Genomic DNA, 15782 nt, shown 5'->3' with positions numbered 1-15782 from the left:
GGACCAGCCTGACTCTTGAGACTTTTGCCTCCTGTCTAGTCAGGAAGACCTTCACCCTTCCCTTGCAGGTGGTTACAGCACAAATCAAGAAAATAAATTCGGGGTCCTTCAGTGCCAACTTGGGACTCTTAGGGTTTGTGGGGACCTACTAGATGTGCCTTCAGTTAAGGAAGCTCAGAATTAGCAAGATAAAATAGGTGATTCAACATGATACAACCAGTAAAGGCAGATGCCTGGTGTGGATTCCAGTCCATGGATCTTTTATGGGAGTTCCCTGTCTACCATTCCCAGTTGCTGCTTAGAGAAGGTCCTCTTAATTCTAGAGGCTGCCCCAGCTCTTTACTGGGCCTCTCCCTCATAGCCACTCAGCTATCTCACAGGCCCAAGGAACCAAAGCCAGCTCAAAATTCCTAAGTTGTCTTTAATCAAGGATACAAAAGTAGAAAAAACAGCTGAGGCTACATAAAGGAAGGCGGAGTGGGGATTGAGAGGGCTGGACCAACCACTTTCCCACTGCCTGCTCCCCTACAACCCAGTCCCTGTCCTGAAAGGTAGGGTGAGGGGAAGTGAATGGCTGCTCTGTCCCCCCAGAACAGAGCAGATGGAAGCCAGCAACATTAGGTAGCCCATGAAGGTGAGGCATGAAGTGGTGGGGTGGTGGGGAGCACAGAGCAGCCCTCAGCTGGGGGACCCAGGACCTGGACCACATCTTCACGGCCCATGGCAGCCAGCACATCCTCTAGTACCCTGAGGATAGCTCTGCTGCCTACTTGGACAGCCCAGTCCCTCAGTAAAGTATAGGCTGGCACTTGGCCCTGGGCTGTGATCTCCATAGTCTCAGCCTGGTAGCCCAGCAGCCTGCTAGGCCTTTCCAGCCCTTGTCAGATTCGCTTCACACCTCCAGGAGCTGCTCCACTTCTTCCTGCTCTGCTAAGGGAGATGAAGGTAAAGCTGGCAGCCAAAGTCAGGATGTGGTTCTGTCATGAGGGTCATATGGGCAGGTGGTGGAACAGCATTAGACAGGCCTAAAGGACTGTGAGGAAAGGGCTCACCCTGATTGGTGGCACAGGACTCCAGACCACTGGGAGAGTCCAGGAAGATACTGTTATCGCCATGCCTCTGGTCCCTGTCGAAGCCCACCAGCTCTGCAGTTCGAGCTTTGGTCAGCTGCTGTCTTTGCTTATATGAGTGCCAGCTATGAGGAGTAGGGGATGATTACCAACCTGTTCCCTCCTTCACCAAGATAGAAGGGGATGCCACAGGCCAGTTCCCAAACCACCTATCACTTGAAGATCACTTAGGCAAGCAGACTGAGGACCACAGTGGCCAGAAGGGCATAGTAGATAGGGATGATGCTGCCTGATGCCCTTTGAGCCTCAGCGGGGAATAAGGAGGAGGTATTAAGGGCCAAGGCTTCCCCAATTCCTACCTACAGTTCTTCACTGTCCTGACCTCTCAGGGTCTTATCTGTGGAGGAAAGGAAAAATAGGGTCAGTGGCGAGGATCCAAGGCTAGGGTTCCTGGGCAGCTTCACCTAGGTCTTGATGTCAAAAAGGTCTGAAAACAATAATCCTTAAAATATAGAGCCCAGGGCTGGGGTCATAGCTCAGAGCTCTTGCCTAGCATGTGTGGGACACTGGGTTCGAGTCTCAGCACCACATATAAATAAATAAAATAAAGGTACATTGACAACTAAAAATATATATACATTTTAAGAGCGTGGCATGGTGGTACATGCCTGTAATCCCAGCGACTTGGGAAGTGAGACAAGAGAATCTTGAGTTCAAAGCCAGCCTCAGCAACAGGGGAGGTGCTGAGCAACTCAGTGAGATCTTGTCTCTAAATAAAATACAAAATAGGGCTGGGGGTGTGGTTCAGTAGTCGAGTGGCCAAGTTCAATCTCTGGTACACAACCCCCCCAAAAAAATATATATATATGTGTGTGTGTGTAAATTATAAAATAGAGCCCAAACTCATAGTATGGCATTGAGTTGACAGGACCTTTTTTCACCCTCATCTTCAGCCTCCCTTTGTTTGCCACCTGAGACTGCTCTCTCAAGTTTACACACTCCTCCTCTTGCTGTTCTGACACAAATCTACTCTGGAGTCCTTCCTTGATCTCTTTTCTGGCTCTAGTTGTTCCACCTCTGTCTCCCTACCATGACTAAACTGTATCCTGTCTGCTTTAACTAGTCTGGTCTGAAAGAGCATATGGATTCATGTTGGTCCCCACAGGAGCCTCTGCACAACAGGTCTTGTAAATTATTGCAGAATAAAATGGAACTGGAAGGGAAGTAAATAGTGGTGTTCTCTTCTGCCTAGAGGCCAGTGATCCCCGCAACCCAGTACAGATAGGAGACAAGGAATGGTGTGCTTGTGTGACCTACCCAGCTAGGGTACCATCCAGCCTGCCCAGTGCCTAAGCTTCGGTCAAGGGATGCTTACCTACTACATTGGCCATGCCTTTGCTATGCCTGGAGTTGTGAAGCATAGCTCTTTTCAGTTGGCAGTGCTCCCTGGACCTGTGTTGTTAGGGTTGGAGTGTTGTGGGCAGCACCAAGGCCAGGTCTCTGGAAGGCTGTTTCTCTTGAGGGTTGTGTGCAGGTATATGGGAAAATCCCTAGATTTGATATCAGAAAGGCCCTTGGAGTAGCCTGTCTCCCTCTTCTGGATCACTCCATCCTGATTCACTAGACCACGGGACCATTTTTTTCTATGTCAGATGGGGTAGAGGTGACAGAGCTGGCTTTAGAGGGCCAAAGGGTGCATCCCAGGATAGAAAAGGACAGATGAGAAACCACCTTATCTCTGGTCTGAGCCCAGAGATGGTAGGGGAAGATAAAGGAGACATACTAGGGCTGAGGATGTAGCTCAGTGTAGAGCATTGCTTAGCATGCACAAGGCCCTGGTTTCCCATCCCCAGCACCGTGGGGGAGGGGGAATGTTACATGCCCTCTGACCCCATCTCAGCCAGATCAAGACCGAAGGGACTGGCCAGTAGGAGGCTCACACCCAGACATTTTGGCATGGGCACAGGAACCTAACACCTTAAGGTTCCAAGGCAGGAGAACTTCCTGTGGTGATTGTTCAGCCTACTCTGTCTTGAAGGATCACTGTCCAGCCCTTTCCTGACCAGGGATTGGATGGAAAGATACTTTGGTGAACTCAACAGAAGCATAGGGTGTGTGGGCCTAGTTTCCCTGTGGTCCTTTCTCATCAGGGAATCCAGAGAAGGCCTGAAACCTGCACAGGGCCACTCAGTCCCAGGAACCATCTGGACCCTAAAAGGCTGAATCTGCTGGGACCGACTTCCTGAGATCTAGGGAACAAAGCCCCAAGGTCTTCTGGAAGGGCAATGGTGGAAGAGATCTTGTTTAGAGGAAGTCTGAAGAGACTTAGGGGAAGGTCCTCCAAGTTCGCAATATCCACTGCTGCATAATTGGAGGGTCTGCCCTGCCTTGTGCAGGTGACAAGACCAAGTCAGCAATCCAATGCGTAAGGTTCTGCCATTTTCCACCTGGGGGCCCCTTTCAGAATCCTTTTTGGTGGATGAGCCTGCGAACATGGCAGAGCAGCAGACAGGCTTGGCATCCTCCCAACTACCCTGGGCCTCCAGATTAGAACCTCTCCCACTTCCCCACCAGCCTCTTAAAGTCCACAAGGTACTCACAAACAATGTAACAAACCCCCATACCCTCAGGATGGAGGTTAAGGGACCAGCAATCCTGGGTCCCTCCTACTGCCTAAGACACAGCCCCACCTTCCTGGCCTGAGTGGAACTGTCCCCCACCCCTCTTACAGGTTCTGAATTCACACACCTGGGCTGCGGAAAGACAGTGGAGAGTACCCAGAGAGGCCAAGCTCTGGCCTGAGGGGTAGAGACAACTACAGTAAGGGCAGGCCAAGGGGACAGTCCAGTTGGAGGGCACAGGAAGTGCTGGAGCTGGCGAATGGCATGCAACGGCAAACTGAGGATGAGGGTGCCGTGGATGCAAGGGACAGGGACGGCCGGCCGGGGAAAGTGAGGCTAGGTCAGCCGATGTCAGAACAGGGAGGGGAGAGCCAGGCTGGAAGATAGCTGTCAGGGACCTGAGCCACAGCCTGCTGACACGGGGGCACACGCACACTCCAGAGACGAAAGCTACAAAACTAGGCCAAGTTTATTGCTGAGAAGGGACGAGCAGGGCCGCCTTTGGGGATTAAGGCCACGAGCGGTCCTGTGCTCTTTGGGGAAAGGTGAGGGGGGTCAGGAGCCGCAGCCCCTGCCCCAGACTGTGCAAAAGTGCTGCTGGGCCAAAGGCGGCGCTGCGCGCACGGTCCCTCAGCCAGCAAGGGAGGGTGAGGGCGGAGTCTCCCAGAGCCAGTCCCCGAGCGGCGCCGCTCCCTCCCCTGGGCTGCAATTCCTAGGCGGAGCCAAGGGGAGGGCCTCCTGGGCAGGCAACAGGGCGGAGTCCTGGGTAGCAGCTGGGTTTCAGTGTGCCTCGCCAGGGTTGTACTCGGTTTCTCCTGAGGACACCTGGGAAATACGCCGAGAAGACCGCCACAGCCTCCGTGCAAACTGGCTGCTGCGCACCTGGTGCAAGTAAAGGCAGGGTGGGTGAGCCGCTCCTCGCCCATTGGAGCCCCGCCCCTCAACCCTATCCTCACCTCAGAGGGCTGCCCCGCTCCCACCACGATCAGCTTGCCATCCTCCAGGCCCACCAGCACATGGCTGAGCTCTTTGGTGACAGCAATACTGCGGATGGGCACCTTCATGGGCAGGGGAGGCGCTGCAGGGAGCAGTCTGGAGAGAGGGAAAGCATATAAAGGAATTCACAAAGGGGGTTTTACACCCAGCCAGTGTGTCTCATTTCATATACTCTCTGTGTCCTCATTTTATAGCTAAATTGAAACCTTTATACATAAAGGGAGCTCCCACAACTGTGTGGCTGAGGGAGGCCCAGAGAAAGAGCTTTCCACGAGGAATGAGAGAGCAGGTAGCACACACAGAAAAATGCACACACAGGCATGTACCATACATGGGTCTACAGGGGGCACCCCCTATAACCATCTGCCAATGACCATCTCGGTGGGGGCCATGAATTTGCATATGGTGGGGCTCACTTGTTCATGTGGAGGATGTGTAGGGCACATTGGGCTGTGCCCAGCAAAACAAAGTCCTCTGTCACCGCCAGGGCTGTAGGCTGCTCTGCCAGGGGCAGTGAAGCTCGCAGTCTTCCATTCACTGAGTACAAGTGCAATGAATAGGTGACCTAGAGGAAGCAGGGAATATCAGCAACTAACCACCACCTCAGATACCTACTATCTCAAATGCACCACTATCTTTGCTGGGCTCCCCTTCTTCATACCTGGGCACCAGGACGTTCCCATGCTGAGCTCTGTACCACAATCTGGCCTTCAGACCCCAGTGCCAGGTGAGACACAGGTCCAGGCAATGTGGCACCTGGAGGTCGTAGTGCTGCCACAAACTGGCCCCGGCGAATGGTATGGATGATCACAGTTCCATCCTGCAGAAAGGCAGCTTAGGGTGCAAGGCTTAGGTTTCTGGACTCTAGGAGATGTGCCTCCCTGGAGCACATGTACACACATACCTCAGATCCAGACACAGCCATGTCAAGTTCTGTGCTGATGGCCACACAGCTCACTGCAGCCTCATGCCCGTAGAGGACCTGCACAGGCTTTGGTGAAAGGCCACCCTGTGGGGAGTCAGGTGGTTTAGGATTGGCCCTTGGATGAGGCTCAGGAAAATGAAGGTCTTATCCAAGGCCAGCTGTAGGATCATGGTACCCTGACTTGCTCAAGTAGTAGAAGGAAGTTCACTAGAACTCCCTAAAGAGCAGATGGGTGTAGGTCTGGACCACAGGAGTCCCACAGGGCTGCCCACGTGCCTACCTGCTGCAGGAGCCGCCACACCATGCACGTGGTATCCCTGGAGCCTGAGATGAGGTAGATGCCACAAGTGTCCAGTGCAAGGCAGGTCACTATATCTGCATGGGAATGGGAGAACATTGGCAAAACAGAGTAATCACACTTTCCCTGGCCAGCCTCAGAACCCACCCCACACTTGCTTCTCTTATTCTCCCCGATCCTAGGCTACTCATACCAAGATGGCGGCTGAGCTGGTTCAGCAGCTTGCCACGGGGTAGTGCAGTCACTCGAAGGCTGCCATCCCAGTAGCCACCACTGAAGAGCAGTCTTCCATCAGGAGCCACTGCCAGTGCTTGCCCATTCACTCCACTGCCTGGCACCCATGGGCCACTCAGCATTCTCTGTGTCCTAACCCAATGAGGAGGTGGGTAGGTGAGCCCAGGCCTCAGGGATTTGGGCCAGATTGCCCCTTTGCAGCTGGTCTACATCCTACTTGGGTGGGGAGATGACTCGGGGTACAGGGCATTAGTACAGCCCACCTCCACCCACAGCCTTATGTCCTACTTGGGGTTGCCCATAGTGGGATCTTTGCTGAAGCTGAAGTAGTTGTTTATGTTTCGGTCATAAGGCAACCAGTTGTGGGTGCCCAACAGCCCATTGGCACTCACAGTCACCTGCAGGTAGGAGAAGGCAGAGGTGATTTGGGGGCAAAGTCAGAGAGGCCCTGCCCCGACCATTGTCCCTGCCCCAAACACTTACCAACAGATCTGGGGAGCCCTGGGTGATGAAGGAGTGGGGCTGCCGGTGGGGGACCAGGGCTAGCACCAGGGGAATGCCATCACTGACAACCTACAGGAAAAAATGCAGGATGAGAGAAAATAAAAAAGGAAAAAAGAAACCAGGTGTAGTGGTGCACACCTGTAATCCCATTAACTAGGGAGTCTGAGACAGGAGGATCTCAAGTTCAAGGTCAGCCTCAGCAACTTAGTAAGCCCTATCTTAAAATAAAAAGTAAAAACTATATAAACCATAATAAATGCTGGAGAAGATGTGGAGAAAAAGGAATACTTTTACACTGATCATGGGATTATAAATTAGTACAACCATTATGGAAATCGATATGGGAGTTCCTCCAAAGACTTGGAATGGAAACACCATATGATCCAGTTATACAATTCCTCGGTATTTATCCTAAAGATTTAAAGTCATCATACTACAGTGATACATGCACATACCCATGTTTACAGCATCACAATTCACAGTAGCCAAACTGTGGAAGCAGCCTAAGTGTCCATCAACAGATGAATGGATAAAGAAGTTGTGGTATGTATATACAATCGAGTTTTATGCAGCCATAAAGAAAACTGAAATTATGTAATTTGTAGGAAAATTATAGAACTTGAAACCATCACGTTACATGAAATAAGCCAAACTCAGAAGGACAAGGGTTATATGTTTTCTCTCATATGTGCAAGCCAGAGAGAAGAAAAAGGAAAAGCAAGATTGTGGGGTGTTAGGGTATCTTACGAAAAACAAAAGGAGGTCAGTAGAATAGAGGAAAGGGGCTGGGGGTGGAAGGAGAAGATGAAGGGAGAAAGTGCTAGGGAGTGATATTGGCCAAATTAGATTGTCTTATTGTGTGCATATACTAATATGTAAAACAGATCCCACCATTACATACAACTGTAATGCTTCAATACAAAAATTTGGTGGAAAATAAATAAAAAGGGCTGGAGATATAGCTCTGTGGTAAAATGCCAATACCAGTACCAAGAAAAAAGGAGCAGGTGCAGGGGCTATAGTTCAATTGGTAGAGTGCTTGCCTCACATGCATAAGGCCCTGGATTCAATCCCCAGCACCACCACCAAAAAAAAAAAAGTGGGCTGAGGCTGTGGCTCAGTGGTAGAGTGCTTGCCTAGACATGTGAGGACCTGAGTTCGATCCTCAGCACCTCCAAAAAAGAAAAAAAGAGAAAAGAATAACACAGGGCTGGTGATGGTGCCAAGTGCCAGTTGACTATACAACCTACTCCCTTGCGCACAGTCCCCAGGGATCACAGACTAGGTGTCATAGATGCAGAGATCCCGCCAAGAAACAGGCATGAGGGACTGGCAGGCAGGCAGGCAGGCATCTCAAAACATAAGTGAGAAGTGGGGATGGCACAGAAGATGATTTCAAAGCATCAAGCTTGGTCTCTACCTTGGTCTTCCCACCCCATTGCTCCATGTCCCCCTAGACCAGTGATGGAAAAAGAAACAGACCTATGTCTGGAAGCAACATAGGAGGATGCTGTCAAAGGCCAGATTCCCTCTGTTCTGACTTCCCTGAGGCTTTCAGATAATTCTGAAAGGGACTGGGAGTGGAAAGAAGAACGCACGCTCACCTACCCCCAGGCCCCTTCCACATTCAGTTCATTTTTTAAGGTGCTATTAAATCATTAATTTAATATTCCTATCTGCCCCAAGAGGTTGGTAAGGACTGGAGTTAAACCTGTTTCACACAATGGGAAGCTGGGACCCTACCCTCTTCTCACCTCTGCAAAGAAGGCCTTGAGCTGGTCCAAGTGCTGGAAGATGCTTGGTGAGTTAGTGTCCAGGCGTGCAAGGCGATGAGCTGCTTCCTCAGCTGAGAGCCGGGCTGGGTGTGGTTCCTGTGGACAAGTGGCCGGTTAAAACCATGGCATGGGATCCTTGACCATGTCCCCCCACCCCCAATCTGATCTCACCTTTAGCAGCTGACAGGGAGTCTGTCCAAAGTTGCTGATAATACCCTCTAGAGCTTTCCGTTCCCGCTCATCTGCCACGTGGTCCAGGTCTACAGCCCCTAGGAGGGAGACAGAGCAGTCAGGACTACTTTGAGCAGTTGAAACTATCAGAGTGCCCCTCTGGGCCAAAGTGAGGTGAGGGGAGGGAGGGAGGAGGTGTAGCCTCAGGGAAGAAGGGGGACAAAGGCAGGCCCAGGATGCCAAGAGGATCTGCCTCTTCATTCCCCTGTCACTGTGAGGCCCCAACTTGTGTGTAACCTGCTACCCACCCTCATAGGTGCAGTAATAGAAGACATTGAGGGCCTCCTCAGCGGCTGGCCCCCGCTGCTTGTAGCCAAAGATGAGATCGATCCATTCATGTAGGTGGGCAGACACATACTCTGACTCCTGGTGAGGGGAATGGACAGTCAGTCCAGGGATGGCTGACATCCCACCATGGCCCTCAACCTCGGCCACCACCAGCCTATGTGTGGTCACCTCCTCACCAGAGCCCGGCGGTGCTGCTGGATGAAGTCCTCAGGAGAGCTGGCCCATGGGGGCAGCACCACATCGCCCACCTTCTCATTGGTCAGCTGGAGACAGCCCAGGTCAAAGCCTGGCAGAAGACCAGGTCAGCTGTATCCCTGCACATCCTCACCATCCTTGGCCATCCCAGTCTGTGTTCTCAATTCCCAGAACCCCACTCCCAGGGCCAGGGCCTTGTGTGCTACCATTCTGATTTTCCAGGAAGTCAGGAAAGTAGTAGAACTCTGGGATGAGCTCCTTCACATCCATAGGGCTCTCTAGGCGTGCCTGCCAGGCTGCGGCCACGGAGTGGAACTGCCGGTCAGAGCAGTCGAAGCTGGCAGAGGGGCATGGGCCGAGGTGAGGGGAGGGGAGGGAGAGAGGAGGTGTAGCCTCAGGGAAGAAGGGGACAGAGGCAGGCCCAGGATGCCAAGAGAATCTGCCTCCCTCCTTTGTCTGCCTCCCCACCAGCCCTGGCACACCGGCCACTCTGCAGCTGGACGTGCAGGGAGGTGAAGGGTTCCACACGGATGAGGTAGTGCATCACGCCTGCTGCATTGGAGTAGTGGGTGCCATAGTGGAACTTGTCGATTGTGCCAGCTGGGTCCTCAAAGCTCTCATATCTGGGGCCACAGGTTGAGGGTGTTCATCAGAAACTCTCCTCTTCCCCATTCCCACCCCACTGAGCCCTGCCCTGCCCACATGCTCACTTCTCCCTCACGAGCTGGGCATGCTTGGGGTTCACCACACCGATGGGTTTGGACAGGTCCCGGAAGACGGCCGGGTTGCTGAGGTCCAGGGTTGGGGACACATAGTCCTGCAAGACCCAGGGGAACTGGCCGCCCACCCGGGAAAGGAGCTGCATGAGGGCCCTGATGGTTTGTCTGCCCATCCTGCCCTGCCATCGCCCCTCAGGAAGATGAGCACAGCAGGCTGGGGTACCACTTGGAGGACTACAGGGGAGCAGACTGTCTATGACAGACACTCCTTTCATGGAGAACAGTGGCCAAGTGGGATGGGGAGAGGACTAGAGAATGTGAGGGCTGGCAGGGAACAGGGGCCAGGTCTTGGTCAGAGGCATACCTACTCAGGACCAAGCTCAGAGCTCAGCCCACTGGCAGGTGCCTACACTCAGGGCTGTTGGACCTGAGGGATGGGGGAGTGCAGAGTAGGGCCCTCACCACAGGGTACTGAGACAGGTCGTTGTACGTGCGCCCCGCAATGGTGTTGAGTTGCATCAAGTATTCGAAGTTGGATATCTCACGCTGTACCCATTTCTAGGGAGTAGGGGAAGGCAAGAGGTGAACTACAGGGCTATCCGGCACTCCCTTTACTCTCAGGGTCCTGACCTCACATCTTCCCCCCATCACGCAGCACACTCAGAGCTCACACCTGGGTAAGGCCTGAGGCACGCAGCATCTCCTGGGGGGAGCGGCTGCTTAGGTAGCCTTGGGTAGGTGGCCGCAGACGCAGGAGCCACGAGTACACTTGGTTCCGAACCTGGGTATGAGGTGGGATGGGGCAGGGCTGGGGCCTGGGAGGCTGGCAAGGTGATGAGGCTGAGGTCCCAGCCACCTTGCATGGGAAGTTGAGGAAGTAGTTGGACTGATCGATGAAGAACAGTTCAAGTGCTGAACGGCGCAAGTTGAAGCGCCGCAGATGGACCTCACGCAGCTGGGCCAGAGGGCGCCGGAAATCATGGCCAATGCCTGCAGGACCAACAGCAGGCGTAGGCACGGGAGTCTGGCATTGGCCACTCCCTGCCATCCCAACAACCTTCTCCATTTTAGAACGCACCCTCCTCAGTTTCCACACGCTCAGTACTGCCATCATAGAAGTACACATGCTGTGTGGTGACCTCCAGCAGTCCTGGGACCACAGCCACAACGGTGACCAGTTGGCACTCGGCCGACAGCACCAGCTTCTCTCGCTGCTCATCCAGTTCTGTTGCTTCCATCCTGGAGGCCGACACCCACCTCAGCTGGAGGCTCTGGCTCCTCCTTCCCAACTAGCCCAAGGGCCACACTCTCCAAGTGGCAGAGACGTGAGGTACATATATTTGTGCCTCCCAGAAGGAGAGAGGACCACTGTTATGCTTATCCCCCTATCCCACCCCCCCGCCATTACACACACCAGGGCTTCTAAATATCTTGCCAGGACATCAATCCCCATTCCCTGCTTCCCCTGCCACAGCCCCTGACCACTCCCAGGGCCCCATCCCACTCTCGTTCATGTTTCTCAGCCCTGCTCTGGGTGGCCCTGCTATTAAAAATCTACTTTGAGCAGTCGAAACTGATTTTGGACCATCCTTCAAGGAACTAAAGTTGGAGAGCAGAAGGGGACATGGACTCAAGGAGTCTGTCCTATAGCAGGCACGTACACCCTGGAGCAGATGCCTTGCTCACCACCCAGTCACATATCTAGGGACTCTGGGCCAGCTCACAGCCCACCCACTCACAGGGTCTCCAGCACAGCCAACTCGTCCTCTCCTAGCTGGTCTTCCTGTAGCTCTTCTGTTGGGGTGCCAACTTTGGCCTCTTTGGTTACTGCCAGAGGCAGTGAGGCCTCCTCGGTGGGTGTCAGGGGGGCCTCACCTGCAAGAGGCCAAGCATACTCAGCCAGAGCAAGGCAGGAAGGGAAACAGATGGTGGACCCATGGTGGACCCACTGCAGCGCACTCTCACCCAGATTGTCGCGTAGGGCACTGGCTTCCAGGTGAGGGTCGAAGTGATGGTTGGGCACCAGCTTTAGACGCATGCGTGAATACGTCTCAGCACTGGACAGCTTCCAGTGAGGGGGTGGGGGATTCCTGCAGATGTATCCCATGGTAGTCATGGGTGAGCAGAAGGCTGTAGACCCCCATCCCTCCCAGGCCCCACACCAAAGGCTCCAGGATGGTCCCTTCCCACCAAGCCCTGCCCCTCCACCCTGAGCCTAGCCCACCTTAGTGCCCAGGCCCCACAGGGGCTGGAGAGCTGGCGCCACAAAGCCCCCCAGTGCAGCAGGGCTGTGGAGTGCTGGGCTGCCTGTTGCTTCAGCATTGCCACATAGCGCAGTCCCTCGAGGCGTGCCCTCCGCTGTACAGGCTCCAGCACCAGATCCTGTGGGTGGGAACGGCTCCGTCCCACCACTGCTGTTTCACCTGCCCCCATTTTCCCCACCCTGTCTTGTCAGTTCTCCCCTGGGCACATACGTAGGGCAACTTCCCACCCCAAGCCTGGGCAGCACACCTGGAAGGCTCTTCGACTATGGGTGCGCTCCCGCTGGCGCCGCTGCCCATTGCTCATGAGTGTGTCATAGCAGGCATTCCAGAAGCCTGACATAAGGTCATGGCTCTTGGCATAGGTGTCCATTTCAAACTGTGACATGATGGGCTGCACCTGCAAGATTGGCACAGAGAAGAAACCTGTGTTCGATGTATGCCCTGGATCCCATTCCTACCCCTGAGTCCCCACCTCCAGGCACCTGCTTGTCGATGAAGTGGCGCCATTCAGGAGTGGCACAAAAAGCCTGGAAGTCCTCGAAGAAGGTGGGGCTGCCGTTGGTGGGGGGCAGGGAGGGTAGCCCCCACTGCAGCCCCAGTGGCTCATAGGCACGGTCCAGCAGCGTGCGCACCAGAGGCACCAGCCACGAGCAGCGCTCAGAGGCTGCAGTGGCTGCAGATGCGGGTTCAGTGGCTGTCTTGGAAGAAGAGGTGCTCAGTGCCCGGCCAAGGGCAGCCTCCAGTTTGGAGAGCACATAGCAGGCCTCCTCACGCCGGGCTGGCACTGCAGTCTGCAGTAGGGTGTGCAGCTTCACATAGGCTTGGGCATGCAGCTGTAGGCACAGCAGTGGTGAGGGTGGCACCCCGCCACCCTCAGGGCTGTCCACACTGTCACCTACCCTTCCCATATTGCTCATGCCCATGCTCACCTGTGGGTCCTCCAACAGGATGTAGCCAAGCACAAGACGAAGGCCAATCTGGGCCATCTCACGAAGATCAGCTGCGCTGTTGGCCAGGTGTGGCCAGGCTCCCAGGCGATCGAGCAGGTTACACACACCTTCAAAGAGCTATCACACGTGTTTTGGGGGTTTGGTGGGATTGGTATTAGGGACTGAACCCAGGTGAATTGTACCACTTAACTACATCCCTGTCCCTTTATATTTTTTTATTTTACTAAGCTGCCCAGGCTCGAACTTGCAATCCTCCTGTCTTAGCATCCTAAGTTACTGGGATTACAGGCATGTACCACCACACCTGGCCACACACAACATATGCCAGATAGATGCCACCATATAAGACCAGCAATCCAAGGGGAGAGTGCAAGTTAAAGTTTGTGCACCGGGCAAGACCACGCTCAGACTTCCACGCCAATGCACCAGGGATACCCTCATGTAGTATCTACCTCCCAAATCAGAAGCCTGCAGGTCGACACCCCTTTGAGTGGTCATACCTTCTCACTCCATAGTTCCTGATTACCATGGCCCTCAGCACACAGGAAGTCCTGCAGCAGGCGCAGTAGCCAGAGCGCTTGCTGGGTGAGGCTGACCAGGAACCCGGGGGGAGCTTCCTTAATGTCAGTCAGAGCTGACTCCAGCATCATCTCCAGGAGGCTGGAGTAGGCAAGGGATTTGGGTGTTTACCTGACTGCCTCCCTTGGCCCAGGGCCCAGGAGACCCCTTGCCAGCCCAAGTTGCCCTCTCACCTGCGCTTGATGCAATCTGGTGGGCGCACAAGCGTGGCCGAGGCCCCCAGCTGAGTGAGCACTGAGAAGACCTGGCCACGCTCCCTCCAGGCAGCCTCGTCGCTGCCCTCCACACCCCGCCACGTCACTGAGAACAGCACGTTGGTGAGCAGATTACACAGCTCCTCTTCAGGGGCTTGCTATGGCACAGGAGGGTAAAGTGGGCAAGAGGAGAGGGCTCAGGATGACCCTCCACCACCTCAGCATCCCTTGTCTACCCACTAGTGGGAATGGCAGGAGGCAGAACGCTCAGCTAGCAGCTAGCCTGGCACTAAGGGTCTGGAGAATGATGTAGGGGCCCCAGCTACTGCCTGAATTCTGGCCAGGAAACCAAGGTATCACTAGAAATTCACACTCTTCAAGACCTGTCTTAGAATTCTCCGGAAGAACTCTATCAGATGACCTGAGGCTCAGCCCCAAATCCAGAAGCACAAGTCAGCACCCTTGTAGCTGTGTTGCACTTGGTTCTCCTGAGGATCCCTCCAAAACCTGGCTGATGTCCCCTACTCTGGCTTGCCCTGATCCAGAACACCTTGGGACACAGCTGCAAAGGAGAGCTACAAGGGGCAGCTTTGGGCATCACACCAGGAAGTTACAGCCCTGCTATCAGACAGGGCAGTGCCTGTGGAGAAGCTGCACTACATCCCTATTCCAGAGGTTCCCTTCCTGGGGTCCCATAAGGCAGAAGAGGTGGGCCCACCTCACCTGAGGGTTGCTGGTGTTAGAGGTGTCATCCCCACTGACAGTGGGCTCTGGGAGGCTGCCATCCTCCAGCACATTGGAGAGACTGGAGCTATGGCGGCCAGGGGCAGTGGGGAAGGGCCGTGGCCCATCCAGTGGGGAAGGTGTGCCAGGTTGGCTGGCTGGAGTAACTGTCCCACTGCTGCTGCCACCACCAGCAGTGTTGCTCGATCCCACACTGGCCCGTTCCAGGCCCAGGTCAAAGGGCGTGGAGAAGGGGGAAAGAGCATGATAAAAGGCATCAGAGTCAGGGCAAGGGACCTCCGAGGGTAGGAAGACATCCCCAGGCTCAGCAGGTGACTCAGTGGGTGGCAGTGGCAGGGCTAGCTCCAGGGAGGTAGGAAGCTCTGGGGGAAAGGGAGAGGGGCCACCAGCTGTGGCAGCTTCCAGGACATACAGCCGGGTCAGGACATCCTGCCACCCGGCTTGTCGGGCCAGCAGTCGCACTACATCTGGCTGTCCATAGATGAGGTGGAAGAGCTGCAGGGCCAGGACACAGAAAGTAAGGTCATTTGACCATCTGCCCCTAGGCCCTTGTTCCCGGGCCTTTGTAGTGAGGCCTCCAGAAACCCGTTATGATAGATAGGTAAAATGAGGTCCAGAGGGTGAAAGCCACCCCTCTGCCCACAAGTTTTTACCTCTTACTCACCTGGCGACAGATGTCTAGACGGACACTGAGGTCAGCTTGGAGGGACAGCTGTACCACAGCTAATAGATCTGAGAGGTTCAGGCTATCTGGAGGGATGGTCAGAGGGGCCTGAGGGACTGACTCCAGCAAGAGGGGTTGCCCTCAGTCCTGGTCCCTATGCTGACCCTCCCTCTTCCCACCAAGCCCTGTTTTCCCGGTACACATCACCCCCTCCGTCTGCCCCGCCTCTCAGTCCCAATCAGATCATACCTGCCCCCAGTAATAGCTTATAGAGGCCTTGGCAGAGCTGGGGGCAGATGGTTCCCTCTGGCAGGCAGGCAATGAGGCCCTGCAGACCACTCTCTTGCAATCGCAGTCGCTGGCGGCTCTTCTCAGGTAACCGCTCATTCTGCTGCAGTCTGCGCAGGATCTGTGTAGGGACCGTTGGGGGCCGTCATCATAGGAAAGGACTTACCATAGTAGAGGAAGTCACTGTGCAAGTGTGTGGCTCCAGGAGAGGCCTGTGAAGGCAGCTTCACCCAATGGCACAGG

General features: G+C 54.5%; 1 protein-coding gene and 1 pseudogene across 1 annotated transcript in view; both read right to left on the bottom strand.

Annotated features, from left to right (window-relative positions):
* Positions 1-617: 617 nt before the first annotated feature.
* LOC113183541 (death domain-containing membrane protein NRADD-like) lies at positions 618-2461 on the bottom strand (annotated as a pseudogene).
* Positions 2462-4160: 1699 nt separating this feature from the next.
* Positions 4161-15782, bottom strand: part of Nbeal2 (neurobeachin like 2) — a 30693-nt gene continuing 19071 nt past the window's right edge. The window contains exons 25-54 of the mRNA XM_026389944.2: positions 15501-15660; positions 15252-15337; positions 14567-15082; positions 13823-14001; positions 13571-13730; positions 13050-13187; positions 12603-12953; positions 12368-12517; positions 12081-12238; positions 11822-11946; positions 11596-11731; positions 10935-11095; positions 10530-10846; positions 10319-10414; positions 9848-9972; positions 9620-9760; positions 9344-9474; positions 9119-9228; positions 8903-9020; positions 8595-8692; positions 8403-8519; positions 6628-6717; positions 6433-6542; positions 6104-6276; positions 5893-5987; positions 5592-5696; positions 5349-5507; positions 5104-5252; positions 4648-4783; positions 4161-4573 (exon numbers count right to left, since the gene is read on the bottom strand). Coding sequence (XP_026245729.1) covers positions 4472-4573; positions 4648-4783; positions 5104-5252; positions 5349-5507; positions 5592-5696; positions 5893-5987; positions 6104-6276; positions 6433-6542; positions 6628-6717; positions 8403-8519; positions 8595-8692; positions 8903-9020; positions 9119-9228; positions 9344-9474; positions 9620-9760; positions 9848-9972; positions 10319-10414; positions 10530-10846; positions 10935-11095; positions 11596-11731; positions 11822-11946; positions 12081-12238; positions 12368-12517; positions 12603-12953; positions 13050-13187; positions 13571-13730; positions 13823-14001; positions 14567-15082; positions 15252-15337; positions 15501-15660 — 4692 coding nt within the window. The 3' untranslated portion in view covers positions 4161-4471. The remainder of the gene's footprint in view (positions 4574-4647; positions 4784-5103; positions 5253-5348; positions 5508-5591; positions 5697-5892; positions 5988-6103; positions 6277-6432; positions 6543-6627; positions 6718-8402; positions 8520-8594; positions 8693-8902; positions 9021-9118; positions 9229-9343; positions 9475-9619; positions 9761-9847; positions 9973-10318; positions 10415-10529; positions 10847-10934; positions 11096-11595; positions 11732-11821; positions 11947-12080; positions 12239-12367; positions 12518-12602; positions 12954-13049; positions 13188-13570; positions 13731-13822; positions 14002-14566; positions 15083-15251; positions 15338-15500; positions 15661-15782) is intronic.

This window comes from Urocitellus parryii, chromosome 3 (assembly GCF_045843805.1).
Source record: "Urocitellus parryii isolate mUroPar1 chromosome 3, mUroPar1.hap1, whole genome shotgun sequence".
NCBI classification, from domain to species: domain Eukaryota; kingdom Metazoa; phylum Chordata; class Mammalia; order Rodentia; family Sciuridae; genus Urocitellus; species Urocitellus parryii.
The sequence above is the reverse complement of the archived record's forward strand: the minus strand, read 5'-3'. Positions and strand labels throughout refer to the sequence as shown.